Consider the following 16,753-nt stretch of genomic DNA (forward strand, 5'->3'; position numbering starts at 1 on the left):
AGGACCCCCGGATCATGACCTGAGCCGAAGGCAGACGCTTAACCGACTGAGCCACCCAGGCACCCCTATTTTGGAGATTGATAGGAATGCTGAGGACGTCTAGAGATGACAACCAACAAAGGGAAACCCTGCTTAAAGATATCAGAGAAACTAAAACAGGATCAGGGGGAAGTAAGAGCAGGGATGTCCAGTATTGGGGGCTACTTTTTCTTGAGGGGCATTTTAGGATTGAAGAGAGAGCTTGAGAGGCTAACCAGTACTTTTGACAGCTTCAAAAGTGTAGGGGATGGGTGTTTGTTAGATTCCAGGGTCCACCACAGGGAAGTAAACTAGAAATGCACTTGCCCTTATAGAGACTGCAGCTCGTTTGCAGATAATTTCATTCCCTGAAATAGGATTAAACTGATGTAGTTCTAGTGCCCAAATGTTCATATGTATGGACATAAGACAACTGATAAAAGCCACAGTAAAAACTCTCTGGACTAAGAACATCATTCTAGATCTTAATTTATTGCTATAAGTACTTTCGTTAGTTCAATGACCAGGATGTAATTTTTTAAAATCGGCAAAAACTCAAGGAGATAATACAATAAAAAATGAAAACCAGCAGAAACAATGGAAACAATAATTAATAATGGAGCAGATCCACCAGGAACCCAGACACTGGAGTTATCAAAGAATTTAAAATCACTGTCTATTATGTCTATAGATATAAAAACTGAGATTGCTAATTCCAACATAATTGGCATACATGTGTGTATCTGTGTATTAAGCAGTTATCCTAGAACTAGAAAATATTAAATTAAGAACTGAATGGAGTGCCTGGGTGGCTCAGTCGTTAAGCATCTGCCTTCGGCTCAGGTCATGATCCTGGAGTCCCGGGATCCAGTCCCGCATCGGGCTCCCTGCTCGGCGGGGAGTCTGCTTCTCCTCCCTCTGACCCTCCTCCCTCTCCTGCTCTCTGTCTCTCGTTCTCTCTCTCTCAAATAAATAAATAAAATCTTTAAAAAAAATTTAAAAATTAAGAACTGAATGAGAGGGGGCGCCTGGGTGGCTCAGTCGTTAAGCGTCTGCTTTTGGCTCAGGTCATGATCCCAGAGTCCTGGGATCTAGCCTCGCATCGGGCTCCCTGCTCCGCGGGAGGCCTGCTTCTCCCTCTCCCACTCCCCCTGCTTGTGTTCCCTCTCTCGCTGTGTCTCTGTCTGTCAAATAAATAAATAAAATCTTAAAAAAAAAAAAGAACTGAATGAGAGACAGTCAAGAGATAAAACAGCAGACTAACAAGAGTTGAAGAATGATTTAATAAGTTGAAAGCAGTTTAGACAGAAAATATCTAAAAGGAAAGATGAGGAGAAAATTGATGGAAAATGCAGAAGATACATAAGAAGACACAGAGGAAACAGTGAGGAGATATAATACCTGTATAATTAGAATTCCAAAAACAGAGGAGAAAGAAAATGGAACAGAAGTAACATATGAAGATACTCTGACTTAGATCAATCCAAAAACACATGAGATCCATCAAGATAGCATCAGGAAGTCCTCTAAATCTCAAGAAGGATTTTTTAAATGTATAAAGTAATCCAAGAATAAAACAGTGGTAAAAGAGCAAAGTGATAAAAAGAAACTGCTAAAAATGAAAGACAGGAAGAGAAAAATAAGATCTGCTAGAGAAAAATAGAGATTACTTTCAAAAGAATAATGAAAAGAGTTGAGAGTTAACTTCACAACAGAAATAATACAAGCCAAAAAAAAATGGATTACAATATTTAAAGTGCTGAAAGAACACAGCTGCAAATCCAGACTCTCATACCTTGCCAAAATATTCTTCAAGAAGGAAAGCAAGAGAACTGGCTTTCAGGCAAACAAAACAAGTAATTTTTAGCCCTCAGATCTGTACTAAGGGACATATTAAAGAGTATGCTTCAGGTAAAAGAAAAACAATTCTTTATGGAAACTCAGAGATACAAGAAGGAATAAAGAACAATGAAAGGGATAAATATGTATGTAAATCTAGGGCAATGATTCTCAAACATTAATGTAAATTAGAGTCATGTGAAAGGCTGGCAACAACACCATGAGATCCCATACCGGGATTTTGATTCAGGATGTCAGAGGTGGGGATTTATAGTCCTAACAAGTTCCCAGGTGATGTTAATACTGCTGATCTGAAGCTCACTTTGAGAACCACTGAGGAACACTGGTTTATAGAACAATGGTGTCTTGTGGGACTTAAAATTTATATTGAATTAAATCTATACTCATATGAACAATTATTTTGTGACAATGGTAGCTCTTCTGTTCAATAGGAAAAAAGATCATCTTGTCAATAAACAGTCTCAAAAAATGGTGCTGAGCCATATTATATTCATTATATTCATATAAAAAATACTCCATCCCTTTCTCATGCCATGCACTAAACTCAGTCTCAGGTGGATTGTAGGTTTAAATGAAAGGCAAAAACAATAAAACTTCTAGAAGGTAATATCAGAGAATATCTGAGTGACCTTGAGACAGTCTTAAACAGGACCCAGAAAACACTACTCATTGAAGAAAAATTGAACTATATTAAAATTTAAAATTATGCCAATCAAAAGACACTATTAAGAGAGCAATGTCACTTCACAAAAAGTTTATACAAATGGCCAACCTCATTAGCAATTGTGGAAATTACACCCAAACCACCATGCGATACACCTGTTCAAAATCAGAAGGGATAAAGTTAAAATGATGGATAAGAGTGAGATATGTGAGAACTCTTATATACTTCTGCAGGGAGGGGGAAATAGCACACCCATTTGGAAAGTAGTTTGGCGTCATTTAGTAAATCTGAAGATGCTCATCCCATATGACCCAGCACTTTCATTCCAACATATGTCCATGTGCACCAAGAGATGTAGATCAGCATGTTTATACATCATGACTCATAACAGCCATAAATAGAAAAACAACTCAAATCTCCACCAGCAGTAGAACATATAAGTATATTGTTTATAAAATGGAATTCCATGCATCATCACTGAATATGGATGAACTAACTACATGCAACTTGGGGAAAAAGACTCCTATTTCACAAACATAATATTGAATGAAAGCAGCCAATCACAAAATTACAATGAATGATTACATTCATTTAAGTTTAAAAAAACAGGAAAAACTAAATTATAGTGCATAGTCATTTGGTTGGAAAATTTTAAAGAAAAACAAGGAAATGATTATTTTCAAAATGAAGATGGTATGGCTTCCTTTGTTGGGAGGCAAGGCAAGTAGTTAGGAGGGGAGGAAGGAGGGGCTTTGTGGGCACTAACAGTGTTCTATTCCTTAATCTAGGTGGGTATTTATACAAGTGATTGCTTCGTAATATGTCATAGAGCTGTACATCTTGTTTTGTGCCCCTTTCTGTATGTATATTTTATTTAACAGTAGATGGGATAAGATGTTTTGAAATGTAAATTACTTATTCTGTCCACTTTAAATATTGCAGTAAACCAAACTGCTTTCAGGTTCCTTGAAAACACCAGAAGTCCTTAATTTAATTATTTTTCCAATAATACTTTAATGAATCCTTTTTTTAGTTAATGTATTCTCCTATTTAGTTCCTACATTACTTTGCATTAATTGGGCAAAGTAAATTAATGTTGAATAGGAATCAAATGCTTTGAAGTCATCTGGATAAATACCTTGTTTAATTCTTAGAATACTCTGTATATTTATTTTGGTTTCAGAACTGATTTCAAATGTTAAAGTAGAGAGAGAATAGTGGTAAAATTATTGAAGTAAGGACTTAATAGTTTGTTAATATTTCCTATATATATGTATATATACACACACACATCTGACCTACTCCAACAAACCTACTACATGATAGAGGTGATTTACATCATATATTGATAGATTAAAATGAACCTTATTTGAAGCAAATCTATCATTGATAAAGACTAAAAACACCATCACTAAATACAGGTCACACCATACCTAGGACCCACAAATTTTATCTTTTAACTCCTTTCTAAAAATATGGTCTACTGTTTCCATCTCAGAGAACAAAATTAAGTAATTGGTTTTTAAGCACCTGTAGGTCTAAGATGTAACCCTCCTTGCAAGCCAGCAGCTCACTTAGCCAGCGTTTCATGTCTGCCGTAGAAGTTGCAAAACCCTTGGGTTAGAGAGAAACAACTTTATCACCTAGGCACAGAAGCAGTCTAAGCACCAGCATATTTTATGCTTGTTTCCTGAGCCCTGATCCCCACCAGCCTAAGAGAAGAGGGTCAGATGTCATTGGTACACCTAGTGGATGGCATCACAGGACAGTAGCTTTGAGATCAGGGAACCAAAATATACCTGCCGGCCCTTTGCTCAGAAGGGAGATACTACTTCTACCTTCCAAAGCTCGAAGCAAACCTTTCATTCAGATGGAGGTACTATCTCTAGCTTCAGATGCTCCTTCAAGGCTGTGCACCATAAACACTGTACACACAGCCTTGAACAGAGAGTCTGGGGAAAAGGCAGTTCTTGCCTTGCTCCTAAGACGTTCAGAAACACAAGAAATCAATGGAGAACTCTCGATATTGGTGAAACCTCTTTATAAAACCTTTTCGTACAGTTCACACGACACAAATTTTCTTCATGTTCTAGAATATTGGCCAAAAATAAATTTTTCAAAAATTTTTGAACTGTGAACCAAATTATTTTAATAGTTCATATTACGTTCAAAATGCTTTTGAAGAGTCATAATTATATGAAGCCCTCGAAGGACCTTGTGTGTGTGTGTGTGTGTGTGTGTATAATTTTCTGCCTTCCTTAAAGCGTAAATTCCATAGGAATAATGACCTGTGTGTGTGTGTATGTGTGTGACGTATTCTCTTATTCTGGTTCTTACTAAACTTTGCATTAATTTAACTAATAAAATGCTAGAGGTCTGCCATCCCTCTTCTTTTTTTTCTCTTTTTGTGAACACCATTGCTAAAGAACAACAAAAAGTGTGTGCCTATAATCTGAGTGTTCCAATGGTCATCAAGGATGACAAGATTTTCTTATTTCAAGACCGCCTATTCTATCCATAGAACCCAAGACGATACCCCCCACACAGTGGAGCACAGGAAATATTTGTTGCATTGTGTTGACTTGAACTTAAGACCCCATTCTAGTTTGTAAGCCAAAGTTGCTCTTGGTGACAGGCTCAGTAATACATGCTGTGCTTTGAAAAGAGAAAACATTCCTTTTCTTCAAACCCTTAAACAGTCATGTGAAGCTCAAAGACTCCTGTTCATTTAGGATGGTTCCGGTATACAGATGTATAAAACTAAAGGGAATGATTGCAACTCCAGAAATAGTTGCTTTATTACGAGAAGAGAAATGAGTCGAGGGGTGTCTATTTTTCCTTCCTCTGGGACTGTTTGTGTTTTTGGCCCCGGTGCTCATTTCCATTCTCTTCAACAGTAATTCAGCAGCCAGACTTTATGGCTGAAATACTGTTCATATAAGTTCCTCCGGAGGTTTAGTCATCAACACAATTCTTTGAACCCACTCTGGTCTTCTTTTCTAAATTGAACATTTCTGTCAACTACAAATGCAGCAAGCACAAAACATTTCCGTACGCTTTGCACATCAAAATGATCTCCTATGGGACCTAGAAAACGTGTGTTCACGTGAATTACCCTCCACAAAGGCTGCTCGCCGGCCGCTCTGGGGTCTTGCACACAAAGGGTGAGAGAGGGGCGTGGGGAGACTGCAAGGCGTCGCAGCCCCGCCTGGCCAGGTGATGCCCGCTCGGGTAGCCTGCCCGGGAGTGCCGACGGGGAGAAGGCTAAACCTGGGGCTCAGGGTATTTGAGTGCCGCGGAAATTGCCGTCCTACCCAGCCGAGTCGGGGCGAGAGGAGCGGGGTGCGTGCGCGAGCTGAGCGAGCGCTTACGTCGCCGCCAGATCTGTGCTGGGATAATTAGAGAGGAGTTGGGCTGAGCCGAGTCCTCTTGCAGCCGCGGCAGCCGGAGCCGCAGCGGCAGCCTCAGCCCGGAGGGGCGCGCCTGACTCCCGCCGCCCGGCGCGCTCGGGGAGAGGCCCGCGCCCCGCAGCAGCCCCGCCGAGCCCACCGCCCGCCGCTCGGGCGCACAAAGGCGGCGGCCGCCCGCGTGGCCTTCTCCATCCAGGCATTGGAACCGCGCTCCCTCCCTTCTCTTCTCCCGGGGACGCGAATGGCAGGGCCAGGCGAGGACCTGGGACGCCGGCGGCCCTAGCCCCGCACCCCCACCCTCCTGCTGGGAGAGGCAGCGGGCTGCTGGCGGACGATGTGGTCACGGCTGCTCCCCAGCGCGTCTTCGGCCCGGGTCCCAGCTGCCGCCCCTCTTCTCTGCTCGTGCCATCCCACCGAGAGGAGTTGCTGCTGCTGTCGCCGCCGCCGCCGCCGAAGCCGGGGCTGATGGATGCCAGGGAGTGCCGCATTGCTTAGCGTCCCCGCCTCCGGGTTTGCTGGTAGGAGCCCACTGCTCTTCTCTCTTGCTTTGGGGTTTCATAGAAAAGGTAGAGACATTTTAATTTTATTCTCCACTCCTCTACCTTCTCCCCCCCCGCCCCGCCCGCCCCCAACCTCGCATTTGAAACGCATATTGTGAGAGAGATCCCTCTCCTTCCTGCACCGCCCCCCCCCCCATAATTCCGTTGAAATAAAGGGCTAGAGGAAGGCAGAAGTTGCGGGTGGGGCTGGAAGGGGGGAAGCCCACGCTGGTGCCAACGCCACCAGAAACCCTTCTGGTGCCTTCTGAGATCACGGTGTATCTAGGAGGGGAGGAGGGAAGGTGCGCTATCTGCAGAGTCTCCACCTAATTGGATCATAATCATTTTAAACAAAATCCTACAAATGTCTTTTAAAAATAGCATCTTTGAATAAGCAGAAGGAAAAATAAGCTCCTTTCCCCCCTCTTTCCCTTTCTCTCTTTTTCTTTCTGGCAAAGACGCTCTCTCCCCGCCCTGGAGCTCAGCGCTGAAGAGCCACCTTATTATTAATCAGAATTCCCATCGTTATCCCTGGCAGGCGCATCCTTCAGTAGGGACCGCAGAAGCATCACAGAGCTGGGGCTGAGATGTGCGTGGGGGTTGTTTTTGTTACATCTTGGAAGAGAAGAGGACAGTACCAAGATCAGTGCCAAGCGTGCAGGGTGGGCTTAGGGGTGTTTTGTTAGGACTGAGGAAGGACAAGGAGTGTTGGGCCCGCCAGAGGTCCACATCTCTTTAAAGGAAAGGGAAGAAGGAACCAAAGTGACGCGTTGTTTTTAAGGGGTGGGAAAAGAAGTTTATACCCCCCAGAAAAAAGCTGCGGGGAAGCAGGAGCAACAGGGTACTAGTCTGGACACCAAGACAAATAATTTCCTGTGCAGAAGAGGAAGCAGGCTGCAGTGAGGTCCGGAGGCCAGCGCGTGGTGGTGGCAAAGGCCAGGTTTGTTGTGGGACAGTCAGCAAGAGGAAGGGAAGGTTCAGGAATAAGCAGAACAATGACTCATTTACAAGCTGGTCTCTCTCCTGAGACCCTGGAGAAAGCTCGCTTGGAGCTCAACGAGAACCCAGACACACTGCACCAGGACATCCAGGAGGTGAGGGATATGGTCATCACCAGGCCGGACATTGGCTTTCTGCGCACAGATGATGCCTTCATCTTACGCTTCTTGCGGGCCAGGAAGTTTCATCACTTTGAGGCCTTCCGCCTCCTGGCCCAGTACTTTGAGTACCGGCAGCAGAACCTGGACATGTTCAAAAGCTTCAAGGCCACTGACCCTGGCATCAAGCAGGCACTGAAGGATGGCTTCCCTGGGGGCCTGGCCAATCTGGACCACTATGGCAGGAAGATTCTAGTCCTTTTTGCAGCCAACTGGGATCAGAGCAGGTAAATCCTAAATTCAAACTTGTCCTAGGGATTCTTTTACTCTCCCATTTTCCAGAGTTTACCCTGAGTAGTGTCATGGTTTTAAAGCTTTGATGTGTTTGTTTATTTGGCTGGGGGAAAAGAGAAACTGGAACTACAAAATGAGGTTCTGGTGGGCATCCTAAGGGGTGGGAGAAAGGCTTTTATTTCTACCTTTGAAACTCTTACTTCGTGAACACCTAGTTTCTACTGCAGCTCTAAATGCTTCCTGAACCCTAATATTGTGCTGCAATCTAAATCATTCAACTTCTAAATAAAGCTGCTAAATTTTTCGCCTCTTGAGTAAGTTTACTATTCTGTGGAGAAATGAGGATGAGAATGGAGACAACTTTTCCTCCCTCCCCTGATGCAATTCTTAAACTAGGTTCATCATCATCATCACCATCACCATCACCATCATCATCATCTGTCTCCTTAGTACTGAGGTTTTATTTTTAAAGAATAGCCTGGCATTCAACCAAGATCAAATAGTTTTGTTGCTTGGGAACTTTTCTGCTTGGTGGTGTGTAGATGAAAGAATAATATGATGTGTGTCACTTCAATGAAAAGGAAGAGTTGTACCCTCTGCTGCTGAGCATGCCTACTGACACTGAAAATAAAGGCTGACTGGTATGCTCGTTCTACACCTGTCACTAATCTAAAGAATGTGTTTCCTGTCTGATGTGATTTTTCATCTTTTGTAAGCAAGTGGAAAATGTTCAGACATGTCAGTTGGTAGACTTTTGGAGTTCTGTTGCTTTTTAATGGAGGAGAAATTATATTCTTATTTCATCTACATTATAACAGAAGAATGCAGAGAAGAACTCTTCCACTTCCTCAATCAAAATTATTTTCTCAGACTGAAAGACATAAAAAATTATGAAAGGGTCTTGGGTAAGGTAGTTTCAGTTAAGTTCAAAGCTAAATATATTTCATGGAACTTGAGAATGTTACCAGAACTATGAATCATGAGGAGCTGGTTGTCATAACATTGGTGTATTTTTAGTTCTGTGAATGGTGACTTTTGATGCATCTGGTTCGTTGAAAACATCTCTGGAACAATTGTAAAAGACTTTTACGGTTACTGAGAAAGCTTATTGATCTTATGGTTTTCTAGAGAGGCTTTTCAGACTGTTGAAATCTTACAATATAAGTGAATATTTTTTAACAAGTTTTTACTCTTTAGTCACCTGTTCCCTATAATTCTAAGTTGAGAACTACTCTGATTTCTTTTAGGTAAATAAAAAGACAAATTACTACCTAAGGAATCATAAAGCTAAGAAACTTATAGAGTTAGCTATTGAGGGGGAATAGAGGTCTATTCCTTATTTTGGTTACTTGCAAAGATCTCACTCTACTTTTTATCAGGTGGCAAAGTTTAAAGGCCCATGAAATGCCATCTTTTGACCACAATTCCTCTTTAAGAAGCTTTTAATTTTTTTCCCATCTGAGATGTACATTGTAGGGTCATGCAAACCAATTATTGTGTATATCAAAATTGAAAAAAAAAACTATCCAAGAAGGAACATAATCCATATGTCAGTTAGATTGACATTTTATTTATTGAGCTACAGTGAAATGGGTGCTGTGGAAATTTTATATTTAAATATATCTCAGGGTCTGTCAAAGATATCATTAGAGAGGCAGATTGCGTTCACAGAGACGTGCATGTATATCAGACTTTTTTCACTTATTTTTATAAGTTAACTAATATTCACACTGATTTATAAGCCTAATTAAGATGAAAGTCACTTACAGTTCTCATCTATATGGGAAGCTGATTACTCCAGATTTACTAAAGAAACTGTTTTAGTTTTCTGTCTTATTCTTTCATATAAAGGATAGGTTACCAGTAATGAAAATCTATCTCCTTGGAAATCTACAATGAGAGATGATTTATTAATTGGCATATAAAAGTATTTGTATTAAAACTACACAAAAATCCTAAACACTAAAATTTCATGTACGTGAAGTTAAAAATGAGAAGCTATGTTCTGTAAAAATACTCTATCTGGACCTATAGGCTAAAAATTATGAATTCTACTTCTACGGTTGGAAACAAACAGGTATAATCAAGAAGTTATACTATGTCAAGATCAGAAGGCATACAAGTTATTTAGAGCTTGTCTAAAATTCTTCCTATATTCTTAGAAAAAAAAATCAGATCTGTGTATATCAGTAACAAGGACTAGTGGATAAGCAGCCCTATCCTCCTGACATATTCTGTAAACTTCTATCGTTGAGATATATGCATAAGAACTGCTCTGAAGCATGTAGGATGGTTTCTGGCAGTTTCTTCCTCTAGTATCAGGATGTCACCAGCCCCTTTCCTACCTTGGGTCTGAATCCCTTTCCTTTCTACACTCTGCAGCCTCAATTCTTATCTGACTTGAATTTTCACAAAGTCTGTGCCACCTTCCCTCAATGTTTCCCATACTACCGTTCTGTTAGGTGGATCTGCCACATGCCAAATTCTCGGTCCCCACGCCTCTCCCGTTCTGTGAGTCAGATCCTGCTCTCATCCTGCCAGACCAAACAACCTGGGTCTCTTGAGAAGACTGCACTTCTGATCACAATTCTGACCACCTTCCTTGAGTTGTTCTGTGAATTGCCTGGCTTTTAACAATCTTTTTTTTTTTTTTTAAGTAGCATTGTTTTAAGAAAGTAAAATAGCATTGTTTTAAAGAGACAATAGGTGGGAACGTCCAGGATTACCCAGGGAAATTCCAGAAATGAGGTAGAAGAAAATGTTCCCTTTATTTCGAAACAGCTTATTTCCAACTTCCCAAAAGGGAAAGCAAGATTTTTTTAATCGAATTTTGAAAAAATTTTGTAAAGACCTCTGAAATAACTAATTTGTGTAACAAAAAGACTAAGTCTTATGTTATATTTATAATAGCACGTGATCTAGAGTTATTGCTAGTTGATATTTGTTGAGTTGAAGTGAGTTATGCATTTAAAAAAAAGATTCTAAGTAGGAAGTTATCTGATGTATACTTTCTCCTGTGTGAAATTTGTAGGACAGTTTTCTGTGCTCCTCAGGAGACTAGCAACAGTAAATGTGTATGAGATCGTGACTATAAATAAAATAGTGTTTCTTTATACTGCAGTGTGGTGCAGGTCAGTTTCAGGTTATTGCAAAGGATTGGACCATTTCCAAAGCTTTTGTAGGAGACATGGAATCTTCAGGAAGACTAAGGTAAAATAAAAATATTTACAGTGTACCTGCCTTCTAACATACCTAAAAAATAATTGAAATACTAGAATGTCAAAATGACTTTCAATGTGGTCTGTGGTTTTTCTAAAAAGGATAGAACAGGGTCAGATGATTTGTTACATTTGTTGTGCAGTCTATACCTTGGTAAAGATTCATACAATTTTATCTCATTTCTTTCACATTGTCTAACATAATTTCTGAAAACAAGAATAAATTCCACAAAATTAAAAACAACTGAACTGTTACACCACATTGCTAAGATGCAGTAGTCTTCCACGCATTATATGCTGTGTTTCCTTCCTGAATGATAGTGCCCTGCTTAGGACTCAGCAGATACCTTCAAATTGTCCACCTGATTGCAACAATAGAGTGTGAGGATAATGTAACATGAAGCTAGAAGAGATCATACTATCTTAAGAAAAGGAAGCTTGGAATTAAAGTAGAGACCGGTTTAGACTCTGGAGCATAGGAGCAGGTATCTGAGAAGTTGAAATTCACTGGAACATACTTCCTGTGAATATTCATGAGTGAATTGGGCCCCTGAAACATAATGATGACATGCATTCTGATAGTTGGCCTGTAGGTCATAAGTAGTATTTTACTTCGTTAGAATTATAAAGTAGTTCTCTATACTTTTGTACATCAAACAAGCATTTATCTGGCATCTGACTCATAACCATTAGAAAACAATTAAATGCAGCTAAACCAAAATGATTCCTAATATAGTGGCAATTTTGAAGCACTGACCATCTTGCACTATGTTTGGCTTGTCATGATAAACATTGGTGATCACTTATAGTATTGAAGCTGTGCAAGGGATAGAAGACTGGCAGGTCAAATATCAGGCTACGATTCTCTAGCTTATCCTGGAATTTGTCTAAAACACATATTATTGTCAGTTTGTTTATTCCTATTGTGTGGCTATTTCATGAAAAAGAAAATAATGATATTTGCAAGTTCTGATTGACTTGTGAATATGCTCCCATGTATTAAAATAACGTGGTCAGTCTCCAAATTAAAAGAAGGTTATGTTGATAATAAATTAACATTTTAAACAGCCATAGACTATACAAGTTTGTTTTAATCCCAGCCACAAAGTTTCATTCTTCTCTGGAAGTGCACTAAAATAAAATAAAACAAAATAAAGTAAAAATTACTAGGAATAGTCAAGGGTAATTAACTATATAATTAGGGAGAAACACTCATACTCAGTAATCTTAAAACAAACAAACAAACAAAAGAATATAGGCTTAATTTTTTTTAAAAAAGATTTTATTTATTTGACGGAGAGAGACACAGCGAGAGAGGGAACACAAGCAGGGGGAGGGGAAGAGGGAGAAGCAGGCTTCCCGCCGAGCAGGGAGACCGATTATAGGCTTAATTCTGAGGCCAGATTTTTGAAGACTCCTTGTCTCAGTTTATTAAAGTTTACTTATATTTATTTAAATATGTTTCAATTTTTGGTTTTACTGTGTTTTATATTGTGTCAAGGTCAGGAATCCTTACCCTTCAAATCCTGGAGGCATCTTGTGCTGTGTTATGGTGAATTTTGAGATTGAGTCAGAACTGGAAATGGCAAGTGTCAATTCCACAGGACTTCTGTCCCAGCAGAGCTTCTGTATTGCTTCCTTATAAGGAGGCTTTTTTTCATAAATATTCTGGAAACTGCAGGTTATTCCAAACTATGCCCTTGGTTCATACCATGGAAAATGGGAAAGAAAAAAAAATTGTCCTGAGAAATGTTAGTGGAATATTGGAATAAATCTCTGGAAAAAATAGGACGGTCTCTAGAAACTGGGGCAATTATACAGTAATTAGTGAAATAAACTTGAAATAACAACGAAGACCAAGAATGCCAACCTTAAAGTAGGATGTTGATGGGGTTTGGCATGAACCAGGCTATTTTCATATTTTAGATATGCAACTTTAAGCAAAGTTGAAGAGAAGCAAAGGGTTTGAGGTTACTGCACTGAAAGGAAGCCTCAAAAGAAATGATTAAAGATATTTTAAAACAAGCCAACAGCTAGTAAATTAATGTTATCCTAGGCGAATGAATTTCATTTCCTCCATTCTGGGAAAGGTTGAGCTCTTTTATATCACAGAGAGCAGGTGCATATACTTTACTAAGATAATAAACAGCACTCCTGATGTGGGGTGGGGGGAAGGATGTCCCTGTATGTCAGGTCTTTGTAACATCAAATAACAAACTGAGCAAAAAGTACTCAATTCAAATCATTTTTTAAAAAGTACGCCTGAGTCAAGCATTTGTTACATACATAGAAATTTAGTAGGTGCCAGGGGCAAATGAAGACATGTAACATATTCTTTGTACCATCAAGGGGCATATGACCTCTGGGAAGAAAAAACATGAGGCGCTAAATAACTACCAGAGAGGTTGTAAGTGCTTAATGGGGGTACTGTTTGCCTGTGCTCGAAGTTCAGGGCCAAGGGGCAGCTGCGGGCTCCTCAGTGTTGTGCAGAGAGAACATCGCCTTCTCCGTTAACAGAATTTAACCTTTTATTGTTTCATTTTAATTCATTAATTAATTACTTCATTTATTCATTCATTTAAAACACTTTTATAGCATGTGTGATGGGCCAGGTATTCTTCTAAGCCCTTTACAACATTAATCTATTAAATCTTTATCAGAATCCTACAAGGCAGGTCCTATTGATATCCACATTTTGCAGATGAGGAAGCTGAGGCTCTGGGCAGTTGAGTGTCTCACCCATGACCATACAACTAGTAAGTGAGTTGGTCAAACTTTTTGTGTGTGTATAGACAGTTACCGAAAGGAGTCTAGTGAAAAACAAATCTACGGGAAAGAATTCCATCTAACGTTTAGAAAATCTTGACCGAACATCAGAATAGACCATTAGAAAGTTCAGTTGCTGGAATAAATCTCCGAAGACAAAGACTGCACTTAGCAGACCTTTGCTGAGAGTATTCTACCCTCAAAAGAAGAGTTGCCTTTCTGATGTTTACATTTTTTCCAGCACAGTTCTACTTTATTTTGTTTTGTTTTATTTTATTTATTCTGATGTCAGTAGGTGCACATTGTTTTACCTTGTTTTCTCCAAAGAAAGACATTATTCCTGTAGATGTTTCATTTTCAGTGATTCACTTGTTCTCACTCACCTACATTCCCACAGCAGTAAAACTAAAGCAAGGCTCAGACAGTTAACCTTCTGTGCTCAGTGATATAAGCCAGACAGATGATTATTTCAGAGTTCATATTTTCTCTAGGGTTTGTAGATCTCTCCTCTTCCCATTCAGACTCTTAGGAATGTCTTCTCGCCTTTCCTTCCCCAAAACCTGCTGCTGGGGCCAGGTTGGAGCTTGCCCTGTAACCTGGCAAGGTGACATGTTGGTATTGACTTCCGATCTGTCTTCTGACACACATGCCACAGAGACCTGAAAAAGCAGAACAGCTATTCATTAGACTGTGTTCTAGGTATGAGGTAGCATGGGGAGTGCAAAGAAGTCAAGTGTCAGAAAGACCGGGCTTCTCATCTAGGCTCCCCGCTTTACTCCCAGGGTAATTCTGGGCAAACCATTCAAATTCTCTGAGACTGTGTCCTCATCTCCAAAATAATAGGAACAAAGCCAGCATAGAGACTTTGAGCTTGTTTTGAGATTAAGATAATGCATTTGAAATTGCCTTGGAAATCTTAAATGATTACACAGATAGAGGTATTATTATTATTATTACCACTCAGTAATATAAAACACCTAGATAGGTTCACCAGCTTTAGCGCTAAAGATACCCCGAGGCATTAATAGAGGCAATTCTTTGCTGTTGTCTTTCCCCTCAGCACCTTTCTAATAAGAAGTGCTTCAGACATGAGAAATGTGGCTTAATGAAAACTGAGGGATGGGGATAGCCTTAATGAAGAATTTAATAACGGCTGATTGATTTAGTGACAAAGGGAAATTGCTTGTTGTTGTGCTGTTCAATGTGATGCCCAGATGCCAGTTTTTCCTTGTCAAACTGAAAGAAAAGGTTGAGGAATGGGAAGGAAATGACCTGTTTGTGATTTAGGTTGCTCTTTGCACGGATTATAAGTTGTAGAGGACGCCACTCTGTAAGCCCCAGGACAGCACAGGTCAGTCAGCACCCCCAATCCTTGCATGGCCAGAGGCAAGAGAACAAGCTTCCCTGCTCTTGACTGTATCCGTAGCAAATAGGAGATACAGGTGTCCGTCTTCTCCATACGGTTTTTACATATTATCGGAGCTCTGCTGTCTTTCAAGAGCAATGGTCTATATAGTCTGGCGTCCCGGTTGTAAAATCCCTTACTGTTGTTATTATTTCTTCTTACTACCTGCTATGCATCATCCTCTCCAAGTTGATTTCAGATGCAGGCTTTACTTAATGCTGTTTTGAGAAGCACAATCAAGAGTCGAGAGCTGCATTAATGTGCTAGTTTGTTATTTATGGCTTTCTTCCAACATACAAGGGGAGAATAGCAATGGTGGAGCTCCTACAGTTGGGAGATAAACCTCAAACACGAGCATACTTATTGTAATGGCCTCAGGTTTGTAGATTGTAACAGTTAAAAATAATCTCAAAGAGAAGAATGAAAGTAGGATTCCAGAAGATGTAAAATTCATAAAATCCTCCATTTCTTTGGGGATATTTGACAGACTTTAGCAAGATCTCATGTAATAATGTTCTGCTTATGAAGAGCCTGCTGAGCTGCTAATGGTAGTAATGAGACATGTTTGACAACAGAGGACTGGAGTGTCAAGAGTGGTTTTGACCTGCCCTTTGAATGCGGTTAGCTAAGATGTTTTAATGTTTCTTTTCTTCAATTTGGACATCAAAATGATTTATATAAGGATCATTTGATTCTCCTTTTGAAGAAAGATAGTAAATTTAAAAACTTGGTGAAATTTGCTCTTGAAAACTTGGCAAAGCTGCTTTTCTTCATCTCTGATCATGGGATTTGCCTTACTGTATTTCCTTGGGAATAATGATATGTCTGTAAATTTTTCTCTTGATTTGACCTCAGTTTTGGAAAACCATTCTTAAAATGTGTTGTTTAAAACAAATTGCCTTTTGATGTCTGCCTTTGCTGGTGCTATGGTTTATTCTCACTGGATATAATACATCATCCTTCCAAAGCTGATTTCAGAGTCAAGTTTTACTTAATGCTATTTTGGTATTATTAATGCTGTTTGGTGTTCTTATGGGTAACATAAGAATAATCATAATAGGGAGAAATTCTAAATTGGACTTTTCTAATTAAAAATTAGAAAAATTATTATTATGAATTTCAGGAATTAAAATGAGTATTTTTTTAAACAGGTCTCCAAATTTAAACCAGAAATATAGCCTTCCTCCTCCATCTTTCCAGTCTGTGTAGGTTTATAGGCTTTTTGTCATAACACTGTGTTAGGCTATTATATTCATAGAGGAGATAGGCCAGCCAAGGAGTGACAAATAAGGTATTCAACCATACATATTTTACAGATTTAAAGACAAATAGGTAATAGAACTCTACACAAAATTTTATTATCTTACATGTTCAGGAAGTATTTTGGGATGCCATATCTTTATGCCTGTAAGATAGGCTGTATACCTTCCAAAGGTTTAAAAATAATCTCTTGATCCTTGCCTTTTATAAGAGTAATAAGCT

At 39.6% G+C, this 16,753-nt stretch overlaps 1 protein-coding gene across 1 annotated transcript in view; it reads left to right on the forward strand.

The window, feature by feature from the left end:
- Positions 1–6,860: 6,860 nt before the first annotated feature.
- The window catches only part of CLVS2 (clavesin 2), a 64,136-nt gene continuing 54,243 nt past the window's right edge, over positions 6,861–16,753 (forward strand). The window contains exon 1 of the mRNA XM_034991499.1: positions 6,861–7,875. Within this exon, the coding sequence (XP_034847390.1) occupies positions 7,487–7,875 (389 nt within the window). The 5' untranslated portion in view covers positions 6,861–7,486. The remainder of the gene's footprint in view (positions 7,876–16,753) is intronic.

This window comes from Mirounga leonina, unplaced genomic scaffold (assembly GCF_011800145.1).
Source record: "Mirounga leonina isolate KUSES-001 unplaced genomic scaffold, KU_Mleo_1.0 Mir_53, whole genome shotgun sequence".
NCBI lineage: Eukaryota > Metazoa > Chordata > Mammalia > Carnivora > Phocidae > Mirounga > Mirounga leonina.